This window comes from Rhinolophus hipposideros (assembly GCF_964194185.1).
Source record: "Rhinolophus hipposideros genome assembly, chromosome: 7".
In the NCBI taxonomy this organism is placed as follows: Eukaryota; Metazoa; Chordata; class Mammalia; order Chiroptera; family Rhinolophidae; genus Rhinolophus; species Rhinolophus hipposideros.
This window is the reverse complement of record NC_138053.1, coordinates 68,213,380-68,232,834: the sequence shown is the minus strand read 5'-3', so window position 1 is coordinate 68,232,834 and position 19,455 is coordinate 68,213,380. Positions and strand designations below refer to the sequence as shown.

Genomic DNA, 19,455 nt, shown 5'->3' with positions numbered 1-19,455 from the left:
AACTTTGTTCCCAATCTACCCCCCTAAAAAAAACTTGAAATGAGGCAAAAGCTTATATTTATATAATTACAGTGAATGACAGAGTATCATAAATATAACAAGGATGAATGAAGAGAACTATTCATTGATCTTTACAAGCTGGTAACTCTTAATATCATAAAGCAAATGTTTTCCAAGTTCTGTTGTTTAAGGTGTTGAATATGTTCCTCACATATACACACAAACTCCCTTAAATAAGAATAAAATACATCAGGTGACTCACAATGCATGTTTTCATATTAAAGACTGAGAACATTTGCCAAAGTACTTGTTTATGAGTTGGAGTAGAGAAATTGGGGACACGAGTAAATGAAAGCCTTGCCCTTTTGGACCATTTGAAATTTGTGGCACTTTTTTTTTCTTAATGTAATTAGCAGAGGGAAAAATACGGAGACAGACAGATGATAATGACAGAGACAGAGAAACAGAGGGGAGGGCTCCTGCTCTAAAGGTGCATGTTTATCTTTGTGGTACCCATTGTTTTTTAAGATCACTTGGCCATGGAACTCTTTTTTAAAATCATACCTAGTAACATAAAAAAGCATGCTTGTATTTCCTGCAAAAGAGATAAGGGGATATTAGTTTGGGGTTTAGCTAAAGAAGGATTATAAATCTAGTGTTTATGTGGAAGGTTCAATGAAATGATATACACGTCTTGTTCATATAACAGAATCCTCAGCCAGTTGTGTGCCTGGTTTATGCTATAGCCTGAATCAGCTCTTAGGCCTCTTTGACCTTAGATTGTAATTATATACCTATCTTTTGTTCCACTTAATTAAGAAGTTCAAATTGGATCTCCCCAGGAGGTAAAGGCATCCCTTCCATTTGTCTCTGAAAAGTAACTGTTCCTTCTCCTTGTGACTTACATCTCTTTATAGGTGTCTATTGTGACCATCTTCATCTACTCCTTTGAGGATGCCACAAGCTACTCTTTCCATTCTCCCTTTTGAAGTAAAGTCCACATCGAACCCAGTTGCTTCTAGTAGCTGTCATCTTGCTTACTGATTTCTATTCAGCAAAAATGCCTAGACTCCTTCCACCCCATTACTCCTCACCTGCTCCCTCCTTCACTTGCACTCTCTGGTTTCCAGTGCGATTGGTTGCTCTAAGTCAACTTGATAATTATTGTTTTTTTTCCTTTTTTCTCAATTTCTAGAATCATTTAAATTCTATATCATCCTGAGGTATTTTCCAGGCTCCAGACTGCTTTGCTTTCTCCTGCTTTACTTGCATAACCTGTTGTCTCTTCTTTATCAGGGTATCAGGAAGCTTCCTCCCTTCCTACATAGGCTTGTCAATGTGAGGCAGTGGATATGTTTTCGAGTCCCTCTCCTCAGCCTCCTTGCTATGTGTATTCACCACGGAGCTCACTTTTTATCTTATTCTTTAATTCTCACACTTATTTCATTCTGTTACATGTGCACCTATACACATTATGCTAGTAAGAATCTACTTCATGTGCCTGAAATTATACACTAAGCTCAGACTGAAACTATTTGTATTGACCTGTGTTTTACCAATACTCAGCAAAGCTTTACAGATGTTTGTTTTGTGATATGACCATTTTCCTGTGAGGAAAATTAATAAATGGCACACTTTTCTGGGCATTACTCTATCTGATTCCTAAAGTCCAGTATCAGCCAGGGACCTACACTAAATGTCATTTCCCTGAGATTTGAGTTTCCACTGCCCACTCTTCTCATTTCTCACACTTCTTTGTATCTCTCTTTTTCTGCTTATCATTATTTCCGTCCCATCTCAGTTCTCTACTTGCTCGTGTGAAATGTTACAGTCATGGAGTAAGAATGTATGAGGGTCAACTGTGAGCAAAGCAAAACAGTGGGAATGGATAAGAGAATACCAAAAGCTATGACATAGTTCATGTTCTTTATCCCTGCTTGCCCCTTCAGAACTCATAATGTAGTTGGGAAGATAAAGCATGCACACAAAACAGTTGAGAAGAGTGCAGTACTCACAGGAACAGAACGGACAAGTTTGTTTCAGATTTCAGAGAAGGGGAAGATCAGTAAGGGTTATACTGGCAATGAGGTGGGGAACGTTTTACAGAGAACGTGAAACTTGAATCTTACAGAATGGGTAGAATTCCACTTAGTTGGGGCAATAAGGAAGGGAATTTGGTAGGGGTAGAGTTCATATTGGGGAGCCCTCAAAATGAAGGAGGGAGGTCAGAGATGGTAGGGTCAGACTGTTGAGTGCCTGAGGACCAGGGGAAGAAAACAGCATTTTAACCAACAGGCCTAGTATTTCAAGTAGCAACTTGAAGTTTTATCTGTTTTCTATTTTAATTGGAATAAAAATTATCTTTTAAAGCATACTTCAGAGTCACTGATATAGCAATGGAGAGTTACTGGAGATTTTTGAACAAGAAGGTTATGTGATAAAAGCAGAACATCAAGACAGGTAACCTGCCATTAATATGTAGAAGGATTTGAGGAGAGTGGAAGTAGAAGGAGGGACATCAGCAGTGGAGAGACCAACCCCTGACATGGTCTGGTTCTAGGCAATGATGTCTGGCCTGGGCTAAAGGAGAAATGAAGAAATGTAGATAATAGCTGCCTGAGGCCCCATTTCCCAGAAGCAAACCCCAAGAGAGGAGTCAAATGGCAGAGTGCTTCCTATAGTAAAACAGTAAGGGATTTTGGGTCGCAAAACAGAGTGACAACAGAAGACAAATAAGGGTGTGATTTCAGGTGAAATCAAGGCCCCAGCCTAATCTGGAAGGGAAGCTCCAAGTTGAGTCTGGTTTTTCATTGCCTGTACTCAGACATTACCTGTGGAGCAGAGCCCAACGTCAGGCAGGAGAAAACTTACAGGCACTTCTGGCTTTTTGAACCTTTGGGACAAAGCAGCTCCAGCAGCCCAAGGGCAGTCATCTGAAGAAAAGCTCAGGTGGAGTTGTTAGAGCAAAGAATAAAGAAAAGGTGATACCTTAACATTTACAAAGAATAAGCTTATAGACGTGATATATTTGTTAAGTACATAGAGATGATGGAGAGTAGAGAAATCATAGACAGATAGACAGATAGATGGATGGATGGATGGATGGATGGATGGATGGATGGATGGATGGATGGATGGATGGATGGGTGGGTAGGTAGGTAGATGGGTAGATAGACAGATAGATGATAGAGAAGATAGAAAGCACTAATCTCTTACTTATTAAGGTGCTAAAAATTCTCTGCTATTTCTGGTGTAAAGCTAATTTGTCCAGATAATGCAATCATTTATAGTAAATTCTATAAGATATGTAAAATGTGTTGTAAATGTAAAATATCATGGCACAAAGCAGCCTTGTTTAGTTAGTGTGACTTCCACCTCTCTTCATGTGAGTCAAATAACTCCCTTTTTCCTGAGGAGTTAATAGCTTATGTCTAGAATTTGATTGAATTGAATAAATGGAAGCAAAGTGCACTCATTAACAAAAATTAGGGGGCTGTTGGGCAGTGCTTTGTGAAACCCTATTTGAGATCCATGGTCCTAACTTGAAAGTGAGAGCAGTCTACAAGTTGTGTGATTTTTTTTTTTTGTCCAGCGGCATTCAGTGTCACAGAAGCACACACAGAAGGAGATATTTGGACTTCACCAGAGTTGGAAGTTAGCCAAGTGAGTTAATGGAGGGAAGAAAAGGTTAAAAAAGTTAAATGTTTGCAAGTAAATGATTGTGGTGATGGATCATGGAATCTAGGCTAGGTACAAAAAAAAAAGTACGATCTATGAATTAATTGGATGTCTTGATGTGGTCAAGGAATGAATTAGATATACTAGGTAAATAAGCTGAAGTTAATGATCAGAAATTGACATTGAGGTGCTGCAATTTTTCCAGATGACAAGGTCAAGTATATGACCTTGGGAGCAGATGACATAGATGAGCTAGAGGAAAACATTACTGAAGCCGAGGAAGTCAAAGAAACGAGAGACTAGGGTGTTCAATAGATTCATCCAAGTAATAAAATGTCCAAGAATAATGACACGAGTGACAATTTTTAAAGTTCTTTAGCTTCTTGCTTAATCAAACAAAAACAAAGGAAAATAAAAACAAAACCAGCTCTGTAAGATGTCTCAGATGGATGAGCAATTAACTTTCACAGCAGCTTTTATTTTCTTGTTACCCAAAATAAGGTATAATGATTATCTAAGTAACAAAATCATTTCATCTTTATTTACACTGAACATTTATATACACAAAGGCAATGTCAAACCTCCATGATTCCCCTTAATAATAATTCAGTGTCTCCCTGGATTACTAACTAAAAGTTGTAAGGGTCACTGGGAAAATAGTTTTAATTCTATGTAGAGAATAATAGATAACATTTAATTATAAGCAAAGAAATAACCTGACTTGAAGTCATGGGTGTGTCCTCATCCATTTTATTTTTTGTGTAATTAGTTGGTTGTTTCCTACCTTATTCTCAAAGGGACTTCTCTTCATCTTCATTCCAATTATAATAGCACACAGACAGTGACAGATATTAGGTGAAAGATACATTTATGGAAGAGCAGGGCTCGCCTGGACATGGATTAAGCAGTTCCTTTCAACATGTTCATTTAGTGTATGGTGTACCTTATTTTACTCTCTCATATATTCTCTAGTCACTTCTTATTTTCTTACCTGATTAAGCAGCTCTCCGGAAAGATTAATAGGTTCTATTTATTTATTTTTAAAATATGATCTCTTTATTTGTTTGTTTCTGAACTTTATTATATTCTCTAGTGTGTCTCAATTAGCTAGCTAGCTAATTGAATTCATTCAGTAGCCATGAAATGGCAGCAGTATTTGGCAGAAGCGAGCAGGATGAGGTGACTAGAGGATGGGGAGATACTAAGGAGGTGCATTTTTGTTGAGAGGAAGTAGAGTGATGGATAGAGCCCTGGGATAAAGCATACACATCATGGATTGCACCCCCTTCTGCCCCTTCACTGTGGGGAGTGAGGTTTTTAAACTGTTTCCTCATTTATCAGATGTGATAGTAATTTCTGTTACTATCATTTTAATAAATTAGGAAAGAATGTCTTAAAGAATGTCATAAAAATACATGACAGTATTCTTATTTAGGCATAATTGTTACAGATGTCTAGTGTACTCTTGAAGGTAGCTCAAAGATCATCAAGATTATTTTAAATTGGAGGTTTTCTTATTTGTTTCTGCATACGCCAGAGTACGCTTTTGGTTTCCAAAAGGACCTAGCTGTGGAAATGTGTTGATAAAGCAACAGACATATCATTAAGCCTAAAGATTTCTAAAGACAGCGCTATCAGGAGGGGAGCCTGGTAAGGTAGATGCTGATTCTTTGTTCCACTTGGAAATAGGGTTCTCTCTAAAGCCTGTACCAGAGGCAACTTTACCAATGGGCGACTGTTTTGAAAGAAGGCAACCCTGTCTCTACTTATGTGCCCTACCCAAGAAATGAAGTGCCCGGAATTCCTACCTGAAAAGAAATCCCTTTGGGGTAAAGAATTCTTTCAGTCCTTAATTTTGGGGTAGAAAGGCTAAACAAAAGTATCTTCGGCATAATTCTTGATGTAGATTAGTTTATTGGTTCACATCAACCTTTAAAGAAGGGTGTAGAAAAATGATAAGTAAACTGGGTATCTCTGGGGTGGGGAGAGGACTATGGATCAAGAGAAATTGAATCTGGAGGCATGTTACCTATATTGTTTTACTTTATGGTGGCTCTGCCTACATTGTCCAATCTGTAGTAAAGAGGGAATGAAAGGAGAAAGGTAGTAAGAGAGGGAAGACAGAGAACAAGAAAAAGAGTGGTGGGAGAAGGGCTGATCTGAGAGAAACAAAGCCACGGCTGAGTTACATAAAGCACGACGCACGCGTGTGCCCTTCCCAGATCCATCTGCTGCTTTCTCAGCTGGCCTCCCCTAGCTCCACACTCCCCTCACAGCCTGGTCCAGCCTGGTCTACAGAAAGAAAGGCAGTGAGCCTCCCTCTTCCCCACCTCAGCTTCTTCAGATACACAGTTCCTTTCATGACCCCATCCTACTTCTCAGCCACCATCCAGGACAGGCCCTCCTAGCACCTTTTAAATATTACTCCTGAAAGTCCTTCCCTGAGCCCCCATTTTAAATTAGGGCCTTAGGTTATACTTGCTGATAACAGCTTTTCTGTTACAGCCCTCTTCAGAGTTGGCAGTTGAACATACATGTATTTGGATGATCATGTGCTTAATCTTGCTCTCCTTCTAGTTTTAGAAGCCCCACGAAAATAAAGGCAGAAACCCTATCAGTGTGTTTCACATTCTACCCCCCAAGGCCAACCAGAGTCATTCAGTATAAACTGTTGAAGAGATAACACCAATCATTGGAGAAGTTTGGTAACGGCACCTCCATTTTTGTTCTTCAGGCTATGAATATCCACAATGGCAATGATTATTGCTGTCAAAGTAGAAGGATTTTTGTACTCATTGATTTTTAAACTTGTCTGAAAGACTAAAATGCATTACATCTGATCTACATGTTTAAACTGAGCAAAATTGAAACAGGGAATATTGCTAGGTAGATAACTCACAATGCCTTGATATTTCAGGTTGGAATTGTACAGTATGGAGAAAACGTAACCCATGAGTTCAACCTCAATACCTACTCGTCGACGGAAGAGGTACTGGTTGCGGCAAATAAAATAGGCCAGAGAGGTGGACGCCAGACTATGACAGCCCTTGGAATAGACACAGCAAGGTACATGGTTAAAAATAAACCAGAGTAAAAGACTGTACAAAAGTAACTGTTCACGATCTAGCCCATTGGAGTGTTGATTGAACATTTACCTCGGCAATATTTAAAGCCATCTTGTTTAAAACTAGATTCAGCTGATTAGCTCATAGTTACAGAATCAGGTTTTTTTGTACCACAATCTCACCACTCCTCTTATTTTTTATTCCAAGGGTTTAATGGATGGAAAATCAATCAAAAATCACTGGCATCTACTGCCTCATGTTCTTGGGTAATAAGACACGCTATGAGTGGCTATCTTTTCCCTTTATTCTTTGTTTTCCACTTCTAGAAGTCTCAATCTAAAAAAGAAAAGAAAAGTGGTTAGACCACTTCTACAGTATATATATATATATATATATATATATATATATATATATATATATATATATATATATATATATATTCTAGTATGCCTATAATTTAACAATAGTTGATTTAGTATTATTGAAGCTCTCAAATAAGTTTTTAAGAGGCCAAATACAATATTGCCTTATTTGCAACCATTTTCAGTGCAAAAATTGAAAGAAGTGGAAAGGATTTACTCATTTGTAATTCTCACTCTTTCTTCTTTCTTACTTTCTCCAAATTCCCTCCAATTTACATCCCTTCCTTCCTCCCTTCTGCAGTTTCCTTCACGGAGAGCACGTAATTCACTCTGCTGTGATTGAACTTCCTTCTGTGAACATATAGAACTTGTCCTTTTTTTTTACAATGTAGAACACTTCCTTTTCTGTATTGTTTCCGATTTCAACTCTTTTCTTGTTTTTCACCTCAGTCACATTAAACCTAGTAAGCTTATGAACAAACACTAAACAATACCAAAATCACAGGAAATCTAATAGTTTGACTGATGTTAAGGAGCCTTTTGTTAAGTGCCTTCGACTTCTGGATTCTCACCTGATTCTGAAGAGCTAATTGCCTATACTGTCACTTCACCTGCCTGTTAAAATCAGTGTTTTAAGGGGATTAAAATGGTTAATATGGATACTCCAAAGAACGAGTTGAATATTCAAAACTTTTAAATTTTCTGTGCAGCTTTAGATTCATAAATGTTGGGAAAGCATGTGGTTCTAGTTATATGGGGCCCAAGAGAAAATAACCACAAACAGATGGCTGATTTCGCATTTACCTGCCCGTAGAATCACCAATTTGCATGCCCGAAGAGTGCATATGTTTAGGTGTTCTGAATGAGGCCTCTGAAGTAATTGACTGAATGTGACCACACATTCAAAGCAAATCAAGGTGCTCTTTGAAAGCTCTGCACCATGGGAGCTGTGTATTTTCCAAAGGCAACCACTGAAGAATGAATATTCATCTCTGAAAACTAACCGAAGAAATATTCTGGCTGCTTTTGCTTCTGCATAAATACCACTCTGAATACCATGTCCCTATATGGTTTTGGCCTGTGTGTCTCACGGAGGGTCTAGCTGTAGGACACAGAGTTTATTGAGTTTTGAAAATAAATAAAACTCCATATGATATGACTAAGTAGCCTTCTTGTACATTAGTTTTTCATGCTTAAGCATATTTTTAATTGCTCTTTATTCCTTTCAGGCTGGGGCAGTTGCAAACAATATTTCTATTTTTTTTGTATTTTTTTTAGAATCCTCTACTTCCATTTTCAGTGTCTCCCAGTTCAAAACATTTTTGTGTTCCCTTATCCCTATCCCACATTTTCTTTCTTTTCAATAGATCCACAGTGTTTAATTGTAAGGCATGTATTCTCCTATCCCAAAGAAAGGGATTCTCCAGAGACATTTTCATGTTTAAAAGCATGCACTGAGGTCAATGTTTAATTTGAAGAACACTGGGTGGTGGTATTTGGGGGTCAAGGGCAGTTTGCTGAAGAGATTTAAAACAGAAAGGGTGTATTCAGCAGTTTTGCCAATGGCTACTCTTACAGGACATAAAGCCAGCTCCAGTTTTAGAGCTGCTTGATTTTCTTTGAAGAAAATCATGAAGCTCTTTTAATCATCTCCCTCAGTTGATGTTTGTTCAGCTATGACTTGATCTTCAAGAGAATTAGGAAGTTTTGGTGATCCTCTAAGGAACTAGAGCTATAAAAAGAACTGAATTTCATGATGTCTATGTCCAAACTTCATTTTGATACTAGCCTTTAACATCTGTTTTCACCTTTGCTTGTGCATATAAAGAAGTCAGAAAAATCTATTTGCATAGTGTAGAGAGCAGAGACACAGTTCCTTAGTGATCACTACTTTTTTTAAACATATTTTTCTTTTGAAAATTTTATGAAAAATTGGAAATATAAAAACAATGCAACAAAATGCTATCTATATGCATCAAACAGAATCAAAACAGTTGTTAACACCTGTCATATTTGCTTTAAGTCCTATTAAAAGAAAAATAATCACAGAAAAAATCCCTTTGCTCACATCATCAGGATCCTCTCTCACTGCTCACAAAATGCCCACTATTGTACATTTACTGTGCATCTATGGTAAAATTAATGTATACTGTGCATACTGTTTGGAAGGTTAGTTTAAGGCATGTATCTCTTTGGCATATCCCAAACTGCAGCTGTTTGTCCTCATGACCCAAATAAAGTATTTAAATGGCTATTCAGTGCAATGATTACTGCATTTTATATCAAAATTTGAAAAATACTATTATATGAAGTTGTTTTATTGTTTCAGTTCTAAGTAAAACATACTCTTCTTTTCCAAGACCCCAGAGAGGAAAGTGAGTTGAGTAAAACAAAGTAATAGAGAGGAGGAAAGTGTGGTGTTTGTGTGTGTGTGTGTGTGTGTGTGTGTGTGTAGACACAAAACAAAAATTGTCCATTTTCCCTATCTTTTATCTCTTTCTATAAATCCTCTTTGAATTAAATCAAAATTCCTCTCTTTGCTATAGCATTTTTCCTCACTCCCTAGGCCATTTCTTCCCACCCCACCCTCAGCTGCCTGTGTGCTGAAACCTAGTTCAAACCAAATCTTTCATAGCTATTCCAATCCCTCTTGCCCCTATAACCCAGCTCTGCCCCAGACTCAGACCACTGCCATCTGCAATCTTTTATTCCTGTGTCTGATTGTCTCCTCCCCCATACCCAAGAGCACTCTCAAGCACTCACAGCCATACAAATATTCTGTTTTCTCCCATCTCCCCTCCTTAGTTCAGAGGATTTCCAAGCTATTCTATGAATACCAGAGGTGTGGGGCAAGTGAGGACTAAAGCAAAAGCTGCTGCCAAAAGCAGAAGAAAAGAAGCCTGTCAAGCAAGAGAAGGAGATTTTATAGAGAAAGGAGTGGCTGGGAGAGTATTTGAGATCTGACCTTCTCTAAATCTGTTGTATGCACCAGTCACACCCTGCCTTTGAAGTTTCCAAAGAATGAAACACTGCTGCCTTTTGTACAAGGGATATATGGTGATTAGTAAAATGGTGACCTCTCCATCATCTGGAATTAATCTAAAACGATTGCAAATAATGATCATCATGCCTCCCAGCTTGAACAATGGGCGTCAATGTTGATCTTGGAGAGAAAGCCCTGAGCTACCTAGATTGGTCAGTTTCCATTTTGTTTATGCTTCGCCTAACCTCAGGGTGGTGCTTTATTTGCTTCTCTTTTGTCTGTAATTATTTCAGGAAAGAGGCTTTCACTGAAGCCCGGGGTGCCCGAAGGGGCGTTAAAAAAGTCATGGTAATTGTGACTGATGGAGAGTCGCATGACAACCATCGGCTGAATAAGGTCATCCAAGACTGTGAAGATGAAAACATTCAGCGGTTTTCCATAGCTGTAAGTACATCGCTACACATAGCTTTCAAACTCTGGTGTAGAGACTAAAGCTGTGTTCATATCCTAAATATTTTACGGAAGTTACACAAAGTTGAAAAGGAGAAACTTCTCCATTTGCAGGTAAACTCTGTGCAGGCAGGATTCATTTTCATGGTGCTACCCCAAAGAGGACATTCAGAAAAAGAGACATAAAATTTCTGTCTTTCAAATCTGGGAAATAATTTTAAATTGCCACTTACAGAGACAGCACTCTGTCATTGACAATGTTTTCTTATATCCATGTCCTACGTACCTTTCCTTGTCCCTCATGGCATCCCAGAGAGAGTAGAGTAGCTTTCATTTCCCCCAGTTTGTGAATAAGGAAACCAAGGGGCAGGGCCCCCACGGCTGTAGACCACATGACCAAGTCTGCAGACTCCTCTCTTGACTTATATGACCCACTGCCCTGGTCTTTTAATCCCCAGGCCCCCGTGTCTCTTTCCTGCTGCCAGTCTCTGGATGGTGCTATAGGGCTGTCCTCACCGGTTTCCACTCACTCCCCCAGCCTCTAAACAGCAGCACAGTCCTCTCCATCTAACCCTCCTTTTGTACCAGAGCAAAAAGAATACCAGCAAAGAGATACTAAGCATGTACCATTATGTGTCATAACCTTAAAACAACAAAGGAGTCACGGACATTTTCCAGAAGTGAGAAGTAGAAGGGTTGGAGCGGGGAAGGGTAGAGCAAACTATAGTTTGGAGCCAGAAAGAACTTTGTTCAAATTCTACCTTTGCCGTAGCCATGGGCTGGCTCTGTGACAGTGGATAAGTTACTTAACACTCTGAGCTTCAGCTTATCTGTAAAATAAGGTAATATTGTTTCTCTTTTGTTCTGTCAAACAAAAAAATCAGTGGGATAATGACTGTAAAAACATCTACTACAATATTACTTTTTCTTAAGGATCTTTACCTCCAGGCGTTTGCAACCATGAAATAATAAAATCATAGTGTTTTAGAACTAGAAGTTATCTTAGAGATAAATTATGTTATCCTCTTGGTTAGAAACCTTCAGAAATTCCCCCATACACTATAAAATCTACTCTCAGTTTAAGAACCTTTACAACTACATCCAGCTTTTATTTCTAACCCTTTCACTAAATTATAAGCAGTGATAAATTCTGACTGCAATATTTTCTTTTCCATTTGGGGTACAAAAATATAAATAAATCATTTCTCTCTTTCCCCTTTTTGTTACTTCTATAAATTATCTTTTGCCAATTATTATTCAATCCGTTACTATCTCCCCATTAGCATAACTATTTCAGTCTCTTCTGTGGTTGAGAATAATTCCATGGCCCATCCTTCACACAGAGATGCTGTGCATGATTAGAGGCTATGGCTGGTCTCTTCATTGTGCAAAGCCGGTGCATGTCCACTTTGTCCCAGGCAACTGGGTACCAAAGGTACTATTATAGCATTTGTTCAGCTTCCCTCCCAGAGAATATAGTCTAGCATCACAAGTACCATAGATGTAGGCCACAAACTGAATTAACCATCAGCAGTATTAACAACATTAGGAAAACTTCACTGGAAACTATCTATCAATAGATGACTTCCTAATTTTAGGTGAATCTTCTGTCACTTGTTTGTTTCTGACTACATGTTCAGTATTTCTAGCCCTTAAATCACTATGTTTCCCTCTGTTGGATTTCTAGTTCATAATTCATACTCTGCTTCCTATTTGGTCACAAAGATGTCTTATAATTGTATTAATCTTCCTGGAGAAACATAAAACCCTGAGCTCCATTCCCATTTTAATCTGCGAATTATATATTATCAAATTGCTCTTCAAAATGGTATCAGTAAAAATGTGTAAGAAAATTTCACTTTAGCAATACTTATTTGTTATTTTCCCAATTTATATTTCTCTTCACCAGTGACTCTTGTATTTTTCAGTTTGTACCAAACTAGGAAACAAGACAGTTATTTTACTTTCTTTGTGCATTCACACAGGAAGGTTTCAGGCACTTCTCAAGATCGTTCATGCTACACATTACTAAATCTACCTGGGGGTCTGGCCAGGTATCACCTGGAATGTTTATTACCTCCATCTTTTTATACCCACCATTTGATCCTCAACACCATTCTGATATGTTTTGGGGAGAGATAACACCCAAAAAGGATTGACTACTAAAACTATAAGCACTCTGTGACACAATTCCAAACACTTCCTGTTAAACTCTCAGATCTGGTGAAGGTCCTGAGCTGGTTTGAGCTCTCTATTCCATGTCTATTCTGTCACTTGAGGATATAAGACATTGCTAGCAAGAACCGGTTTTAGATTCAGATTCTAATCTTAAATGAAAATGGCTGGGACTATAATGGCTGTGAATCACCTACAGCATTCAAATGAAAATGAGAGAGGTTGGAAAGTGTCTTAGAATTTCATTCATTTGCACACAAAAGGCACTGATCTACATGTAAATGAATTGTACACTTTACATTTGACACATCTGCCTCAAGGGAGCTTCAATTCTCCTATCTATTTCAGGTAAATATTAGCAGAATACCAAATGCCTGGGCTTGACATATTTGTATTAAGTGAAACAGGAGTAATTTATGTGTTATTGTGCATCTCTTCTCATTCGTAGAAAACAATGTTTTTACAAGCTATCAGACCCTTGGGTGAAGGATCAAAATGCATTTCTCTTTATTTTTATTTTTATTCTATGATGCAAAATACTTCAAACTGCAATAAAATCACAGTAATTTCTGGAAATTTTTTCTCTTGTATTTTCTCCTAAAAATATACTCCCATATTGCAGTTATACATTTTGTTTTTGTTTTCTAGGTATGTCATTTGAGCATTTCCTCCCATTGAACTTTATCCATTTGTCTCTGTACTGTCACACAGAGCACTAAATGTCTGATAATATTTACATCATAACTAAGAACTTCAATCATGTATGATCCAAAAGTCTAGAATTTTTATTTGTATTTCCAACTGCATCAATTTATAAGTGAAATGGAAGTTAAACGTGTCAGTGTGACACTGAATCTAGAATATGTTAAATGTGAGCCATGGGGGAAAGATGGTGACTTTTCAGCCCAGGATGTCAGCAAATTTAGAGAATAAATTAGGTAAATCAATGGGGACTCAGAGGGCTTCACAAGATGCAGAATTTGTATGAATCAAAAAAGAAAAAAATCCATACATTGCAAAACTGTTGGCAAAAAAAGGCACCCAATGGTGTCTGCAGAGAATTCCAGAGATTGAGGTGTTGAGCAAAGCCCTAGTTATCCTAAACTCACACCACAGATGGAATAGAGACCCTGGAGCTTGGAGAATCACACCAGCTTACTCTGGAACAAGTACATCCAGACATGGTGAGATACCCAATTGTAAGAAGAGTATCTTAATTGTTTTCTAAATGAGAGAGGATTTGTTCAATGTAGTAAGAACAAGTGGCCCTTGGGTTTTCTGTCCATATCTGGACAATTCTCTAGTATCCTTTCCATTCTCTTCCCCGAATGAGAAGCTGCAGTGGGGAAAGCACCAGAGGTCTTTGTTCAAATGTAAACCCTTTTGCTATTTGGCATTTGCTTATCTGCCAAGTAGACAGGAAGTGAGTTTTGTGTTCTGGTACAATTTTTAAATTCTTGGAAAAGACCTTCCTACCTCAAATCTGGACATAGTAATTGAGAGTAAGTTCAAAAATCAAAAAGCTACCCAAATAGTGAGCTTATTCCCTCAAGAGTCAGCTCCGGTTTTCCTAAATGGGGCACTTCTTCAAAGCAACTCAGAGTTCTTCCTAAATGTTAGGGCAGGATGCCTCACGAACACGTGTTACAGGTAAAGGAGCTAAGAAACTGACAAGGGTGCTCTGAGTGATGCACTTGGCATCGAACGCAGGAAGACCCTGGTGTTCAGATGCCAGACGGCCTATGGTCCTCCAGTACGGGAACCAGGAATAACAATGCCCCCCCACCGCCTTTTCTCAAGGAAGGAGACTTTGAGATCTATTGCACTGCCTGCCTGACTAGCTAGTGCACAGCTCCTATTCTCACATTAACATTTGGTGTGCATTATAGTGATTATTCAGTCGTTGATCTAAATAAACCCTTATGGGTTTTATGACACAAACGAGTATGCTGTAGATTACAAACAGCAACACTAAAAACAGTAATTTTAGTTCTTTTCTAACTTACTACAAATAGAAGCTGTACCCTTCTTAATAAAAAATATCAGTTTTTAAGTCTAACATTCTATATCTACCATTTACAATATACGTATAGATGTGGGAGCAGGTGGTGGTGGTTGTGTGGGGGGTGACCAAAGGCCCAGTGTGTTCTAGACTGATGCCCATGGGCCCACCTACGCGTCCACCATCCACCCAGTCATCATGCTCATCTGTGGTTGGAGACTATTTCATGTGTGTTTTGCAACAGGACTTAGAAGGCACCATAGAACTCTCTGTTTTTAGCGATACCAGAGAAATCTATGACTATCATTTGAACATGGAAAGAAAAGCTAGAAAATTCTAAATTCTGTTATCTTCATGGCCACTGTAAGACACGATTCTCCTTCTCCCCAAAGAGTCAGATATTCAAAGAATAGTCAAGCAATGGGCCGGCCCGGTGGCTCAGGCGGTTAGAGCTCCATGCTCCTCACTCCGAAGGCTGCTGGTTCGATTCCCACATGGGCCAGTGGGCTCTCAACCACAAGGCTGCTGATTCAACACCTCAAGTCCCACAAGGGATGGTGGGCAGCGCACCCTGCAACTAAAGATTGAACATGGCCCCTTGAGCGGAGCTGCCAGCCAAATGGCTCAGTTGGTTGGAGCGCAGGCTCTCAACCACAAGATTGCCAGTTCGATTCCTCGATTCCCACAAGGGATGGTGGGCAGCAACCCCTGCAACTAACAATGGCAACTGGACCTGGAGCTGAGCTGCGCCCTCCACAACTAAGATTGAAAGGACAACAACTTGACTTGGAAAAAAAAAAAAGTCCTGGAAGTACACACTGTTCCCCAATAAAGTCCTGTTCCCCTTCCCCAATAAAATCTCAAAAAAAAAAAAAAACAATCAAGCAATAACCTAGCACAGGGCTTACCTTTGCTTTTTCACTTCCCAGAGCACAGAATTGGATTAATTTTGCTCTTTGGTGTAGGAGACATTCTCAGGATTTCTTGGAGGCTGTCACCTTGTTTCTGGGTTTATAATTGTACCTTCATAGTTATTTTAATAACATTATAAACATCCATCATTGTACCACTTAAAATGGAGCTAGCTTTGTCCTCTGACAACTTAATCGGACCACATTCACCACCTGCCTTCCTTCACCTCCTAACTATCAATCCAAATCCCATACTCACCATCTCTTGCTCCGCTTCTCCAAATAATCTTTTAGTGTCTATCCATATCAGAGAAAAATAAATTTTAAAAAGGCTTCCTTGTTTTAACTATATTTTAAAAAGTTCATAATATTTTGAAATTTTTAAAACTTAATGTTATATTAAGATTCATCCATATTATTACATGGCATTATATTAACAATTCTTTCATTTTTTTTATGTTGAGGTACTACGTGCAGTGAAATGCAATATTTTAATGTGAAAACTGTGTACAAAATCAATTTGGTAAATTTTGACAATTGTATACTCCCACGTAACTGACACCCCAATCAAGAAATAGAACATGGGGCCAGCCGGGTGGCGCAGGTGGTTGGAGCTCTATGCTCCTGACTCCGAAGGCTGCCGGTTCGATTCCCACATGGGCCAATGGGCTCTCAAAAACCAAAAAAAAAAAAAGAAATAGAACATGTCCATCACCCTCAGAAAGTTCCTTTGTGCTTTCCTTTTTTTTTTTATTATGCACCTTCTATAGCAACCACTGGTATGACTTATACCACCAAAACTGAAGTTGCCTGTTGTATTTTATATAAATGAAATCATACAGCATGTGCTCTTTTGTGTTAAGCTTTTCACTCAACGTAATGATTATCCATGATATTTTGGGTATTGGTGATTCATCCTATTTTAATATTATTTTCCATTGTGAATATACCACAATTTATTCTATACTCTGTTTGTGGACATTTAGGTTGTTTTCAGTCTGGGTTATTTTAATAAATGCTCCATAAATACTGACAAAGAATGTAAAAACTACTTTTCAAGTAACATTTGCAATGAGGTAAAAGCTAGACATTTATCTTGTTACAAAAGTGTTTTCTTTTTTTAAAAAAAAAAAACTTTAAAAAAAACATTTAAGTGAAAATAAGGTGGAATACCTAATCTAATAGACACAAAATAATGGTACACATTTTTCTTTTTTATTTCTTAAAAATTCTCCCCATTTTTTTTTCATTTCCATAAAAAGGCAAAAATGCCATTTTCTTAATGCCATTTTTATACAATAAAAAAATAGAATTAGGTCCTGTTTATATGTTTGGTTTTTAAACTTTTTTTGGATTTGTAATTTACATATTGTTTTTAAAAGGAATTTTTATTTACTTCAACTTGAACATTTATTTTCATATTAAATTAAATTTTAAAATCTTTACATTAAAAACTAAATTTTTAGGCAGAAAAAGTACAAACCATAAAATAAAATATATTAGTTGGAATTCATCAAAATAAACACTTCTGGGCTTCAAATACTATTAAGAAAAGGAAAAGATAACTCACAAACTGGGAGAAAATATTTGCAAAACACATAGAGGACTGTATCCAAGATACGAGTATATACAAAATTCCCCAACTCAATAACAGGAAAATAAACAATCCTTTTTTTTTTTTTTAATGGTCAACAGATTTAAACAGACACTGCACCAAAGAAGAAATACTATGGCAAATAAACACATGAAAGGGTCTCAATTTCATTAGTCATCAGGGAAATGTAAATTAAATGAGATACCACTACACACTAATGAAATTGCTAAAACTGATACAAACAAACAGAAAAAAACCCTGATAATACCAAGTGTTGACAAGGATGCAAAGCAATTGGATCTTTCAGACATTGCTGGTGGGAATGGTAAAAAATGGCAAAATGGAACAGTCACTCTGGAAAACAGTTTGTCAGTTTCTTAGAAAGTTAGACATTTACTAACTATAGAACATAGCACTCTCACTCCTAGGTCTTTACTCAAAAGAAAAGAAAACATATGTCCACACAAATACCTATGCATAAATATTTATAGCAGCTTTACTCATAATCACTTGAAACTAAAAACAACACAAATGTCCTCAATAAATGAACTGTGATGCTTTTGTATACCAGAGCCCTACCTGGCAATAAAAAGGACTGAACTTCCAATACACGAGGTAATATGGATGACTCTCAAAAGCATTGTTCAAAGGAAAAGAAACCAGACACAAAAGGCTATATACTATATGATTCCTTAAATATAACATTCTGGAAAAAGCAAAACTATAAGGACAGAAAATAGATGAGTGTGAGGGCTTTGGGGAAGAGATTGCCTAGAAAGGAGCAAGAGGGAACTGTTTGGGGTGTTAGAAATATTCCACATCTAGATGTGGCAGTGACAGAACTAATAGGTTTGTCAAAACTCAGAATTGTATATCTAAAAAGGGTGAATTTCACTGTATATAAATTAGACCTTGATAAACCTTACTTTAAAAAGTAAACTAAATATTTCAGAAAAACTTTAGGACATCTAAATAATTATGGTTAACTATAACAGATAATTCCTGACTCTCTTTATTTAAAAATAAAAAGGTCTCTGTCTTGAGCATTTGGTTTCAAACAGGAAGTCTTAATTGTTCATGTTCTAAGTTGCCAAGTTAGATTACTAGTTAGTCCAATATCTGTTTAAAACATATATGTGTTGGACTGCCCCTTGGTAAGATTTTCAGGAAGAACTGCCTATTCAAGATCAAGAAACTCATTGCTAATTGCTTTTGCCAGCAAACAGTGATATCACTGGCTGGTCTAATATATCAGACGTCCAGAAACCATAACATTACTTTTGAACTGTCATATTTTAAAGATACAGCTCTTAATAAACAGGGACACAAAAATGCAAGAGAAAGTTTCACGAATATACGAGATTGCCCTTTAAATTTCCTGTGTCTATTATAGTCTGTAACTGTTAATATTAGAGAATCTACATATTCTAAAAATTACTCTTCCCAGAATGTGGAAGTGCATAAAAATTGCATTATGCTAAGATACTATATAATCTCTTGTTCACTGACAAAATGCTTGAGATTTTTATTTAACACATAGAATCTAAACTATATTCTTGCTATTTTTGTTGCGTCTTAGATTCTTGGCAGCTATAACCGAGGAAATTTAAGCACTGAAAAATTTGTGGAGGAAATAAAATCAATTGCAAGTGAGCCCACTGAAAAGCATTTCTTCAACGTCTCTGATGAATTGGCACTAGTCACAATTGTTGAAGCTCTTGGAGAAAGAATATTTGCCCTGGAAGGTATGACTATTTCTCATAATTCTGCATCTCTCTACAATTCAAATGCAATGTAAGTGGTTTTGGTATTTATTCCTACCACGTGGCTAATGCATTTTTACTGTGTACAATAGTCAGCATGGAACAATGTCCTTTTATATAAATCTGTCATTGAAATAAATGGCTGTTTCACACAGCTCCTTGTCTGCTGGCTGCTGTCTTTGTAAGGACATGGCAGTGCTGATGTGAGAGCTGGTGGAGACAAGAGTCAGTGCAGACGTGCAAGCACAAAAATGTACCCGAGTTTTATTTCTCTTCTGTAGATACAGGTGTGAAAAATGGAGAAGCTAGTTCAAGTTTTGTTTCTCTCATTTGTTTTATTCTGGGCTTCTAATGGGACTTCTCTTAGGCAACAATTTCTTTATTCATTTATTTTCTCCTATTTTGCTCCTTGCCCATTTTAAAGGTCTTCATGGAACTCTGCCTCAAGTCCCAAGGCAGCAAAACATCCGTT

General features: G+C 37.6%; 1 protein-coding gene across 1 annotated transcript in view; it reads left to right on the top strand.

Moving 5' to 3' along the window:
* The window catches only part of ITGA1 (integrin subunit alpha 1), a 159,115-nt gene that overhangs the window by 85,851 nt on the left and 53,809 nt on the right, over positions 1-19,455 (top strand). Inside the window, exons 7-9 of the mRNA XM_081054507.1 lie at positions 6,596-6,744; positions 10,382-10,532; positions 18,800-18,965. Coding sequence (XP_080910633.1) covers positions 6,596-6,744; positions 10,382-10,532; positions 18,800-18,965 — 466 coding nt within the window. The remainder of the gene's footprint in view (positions 1-6,595; positions 6,745-10,381; positions 10,533-18,799; positions 18,966-19,455) is intronic.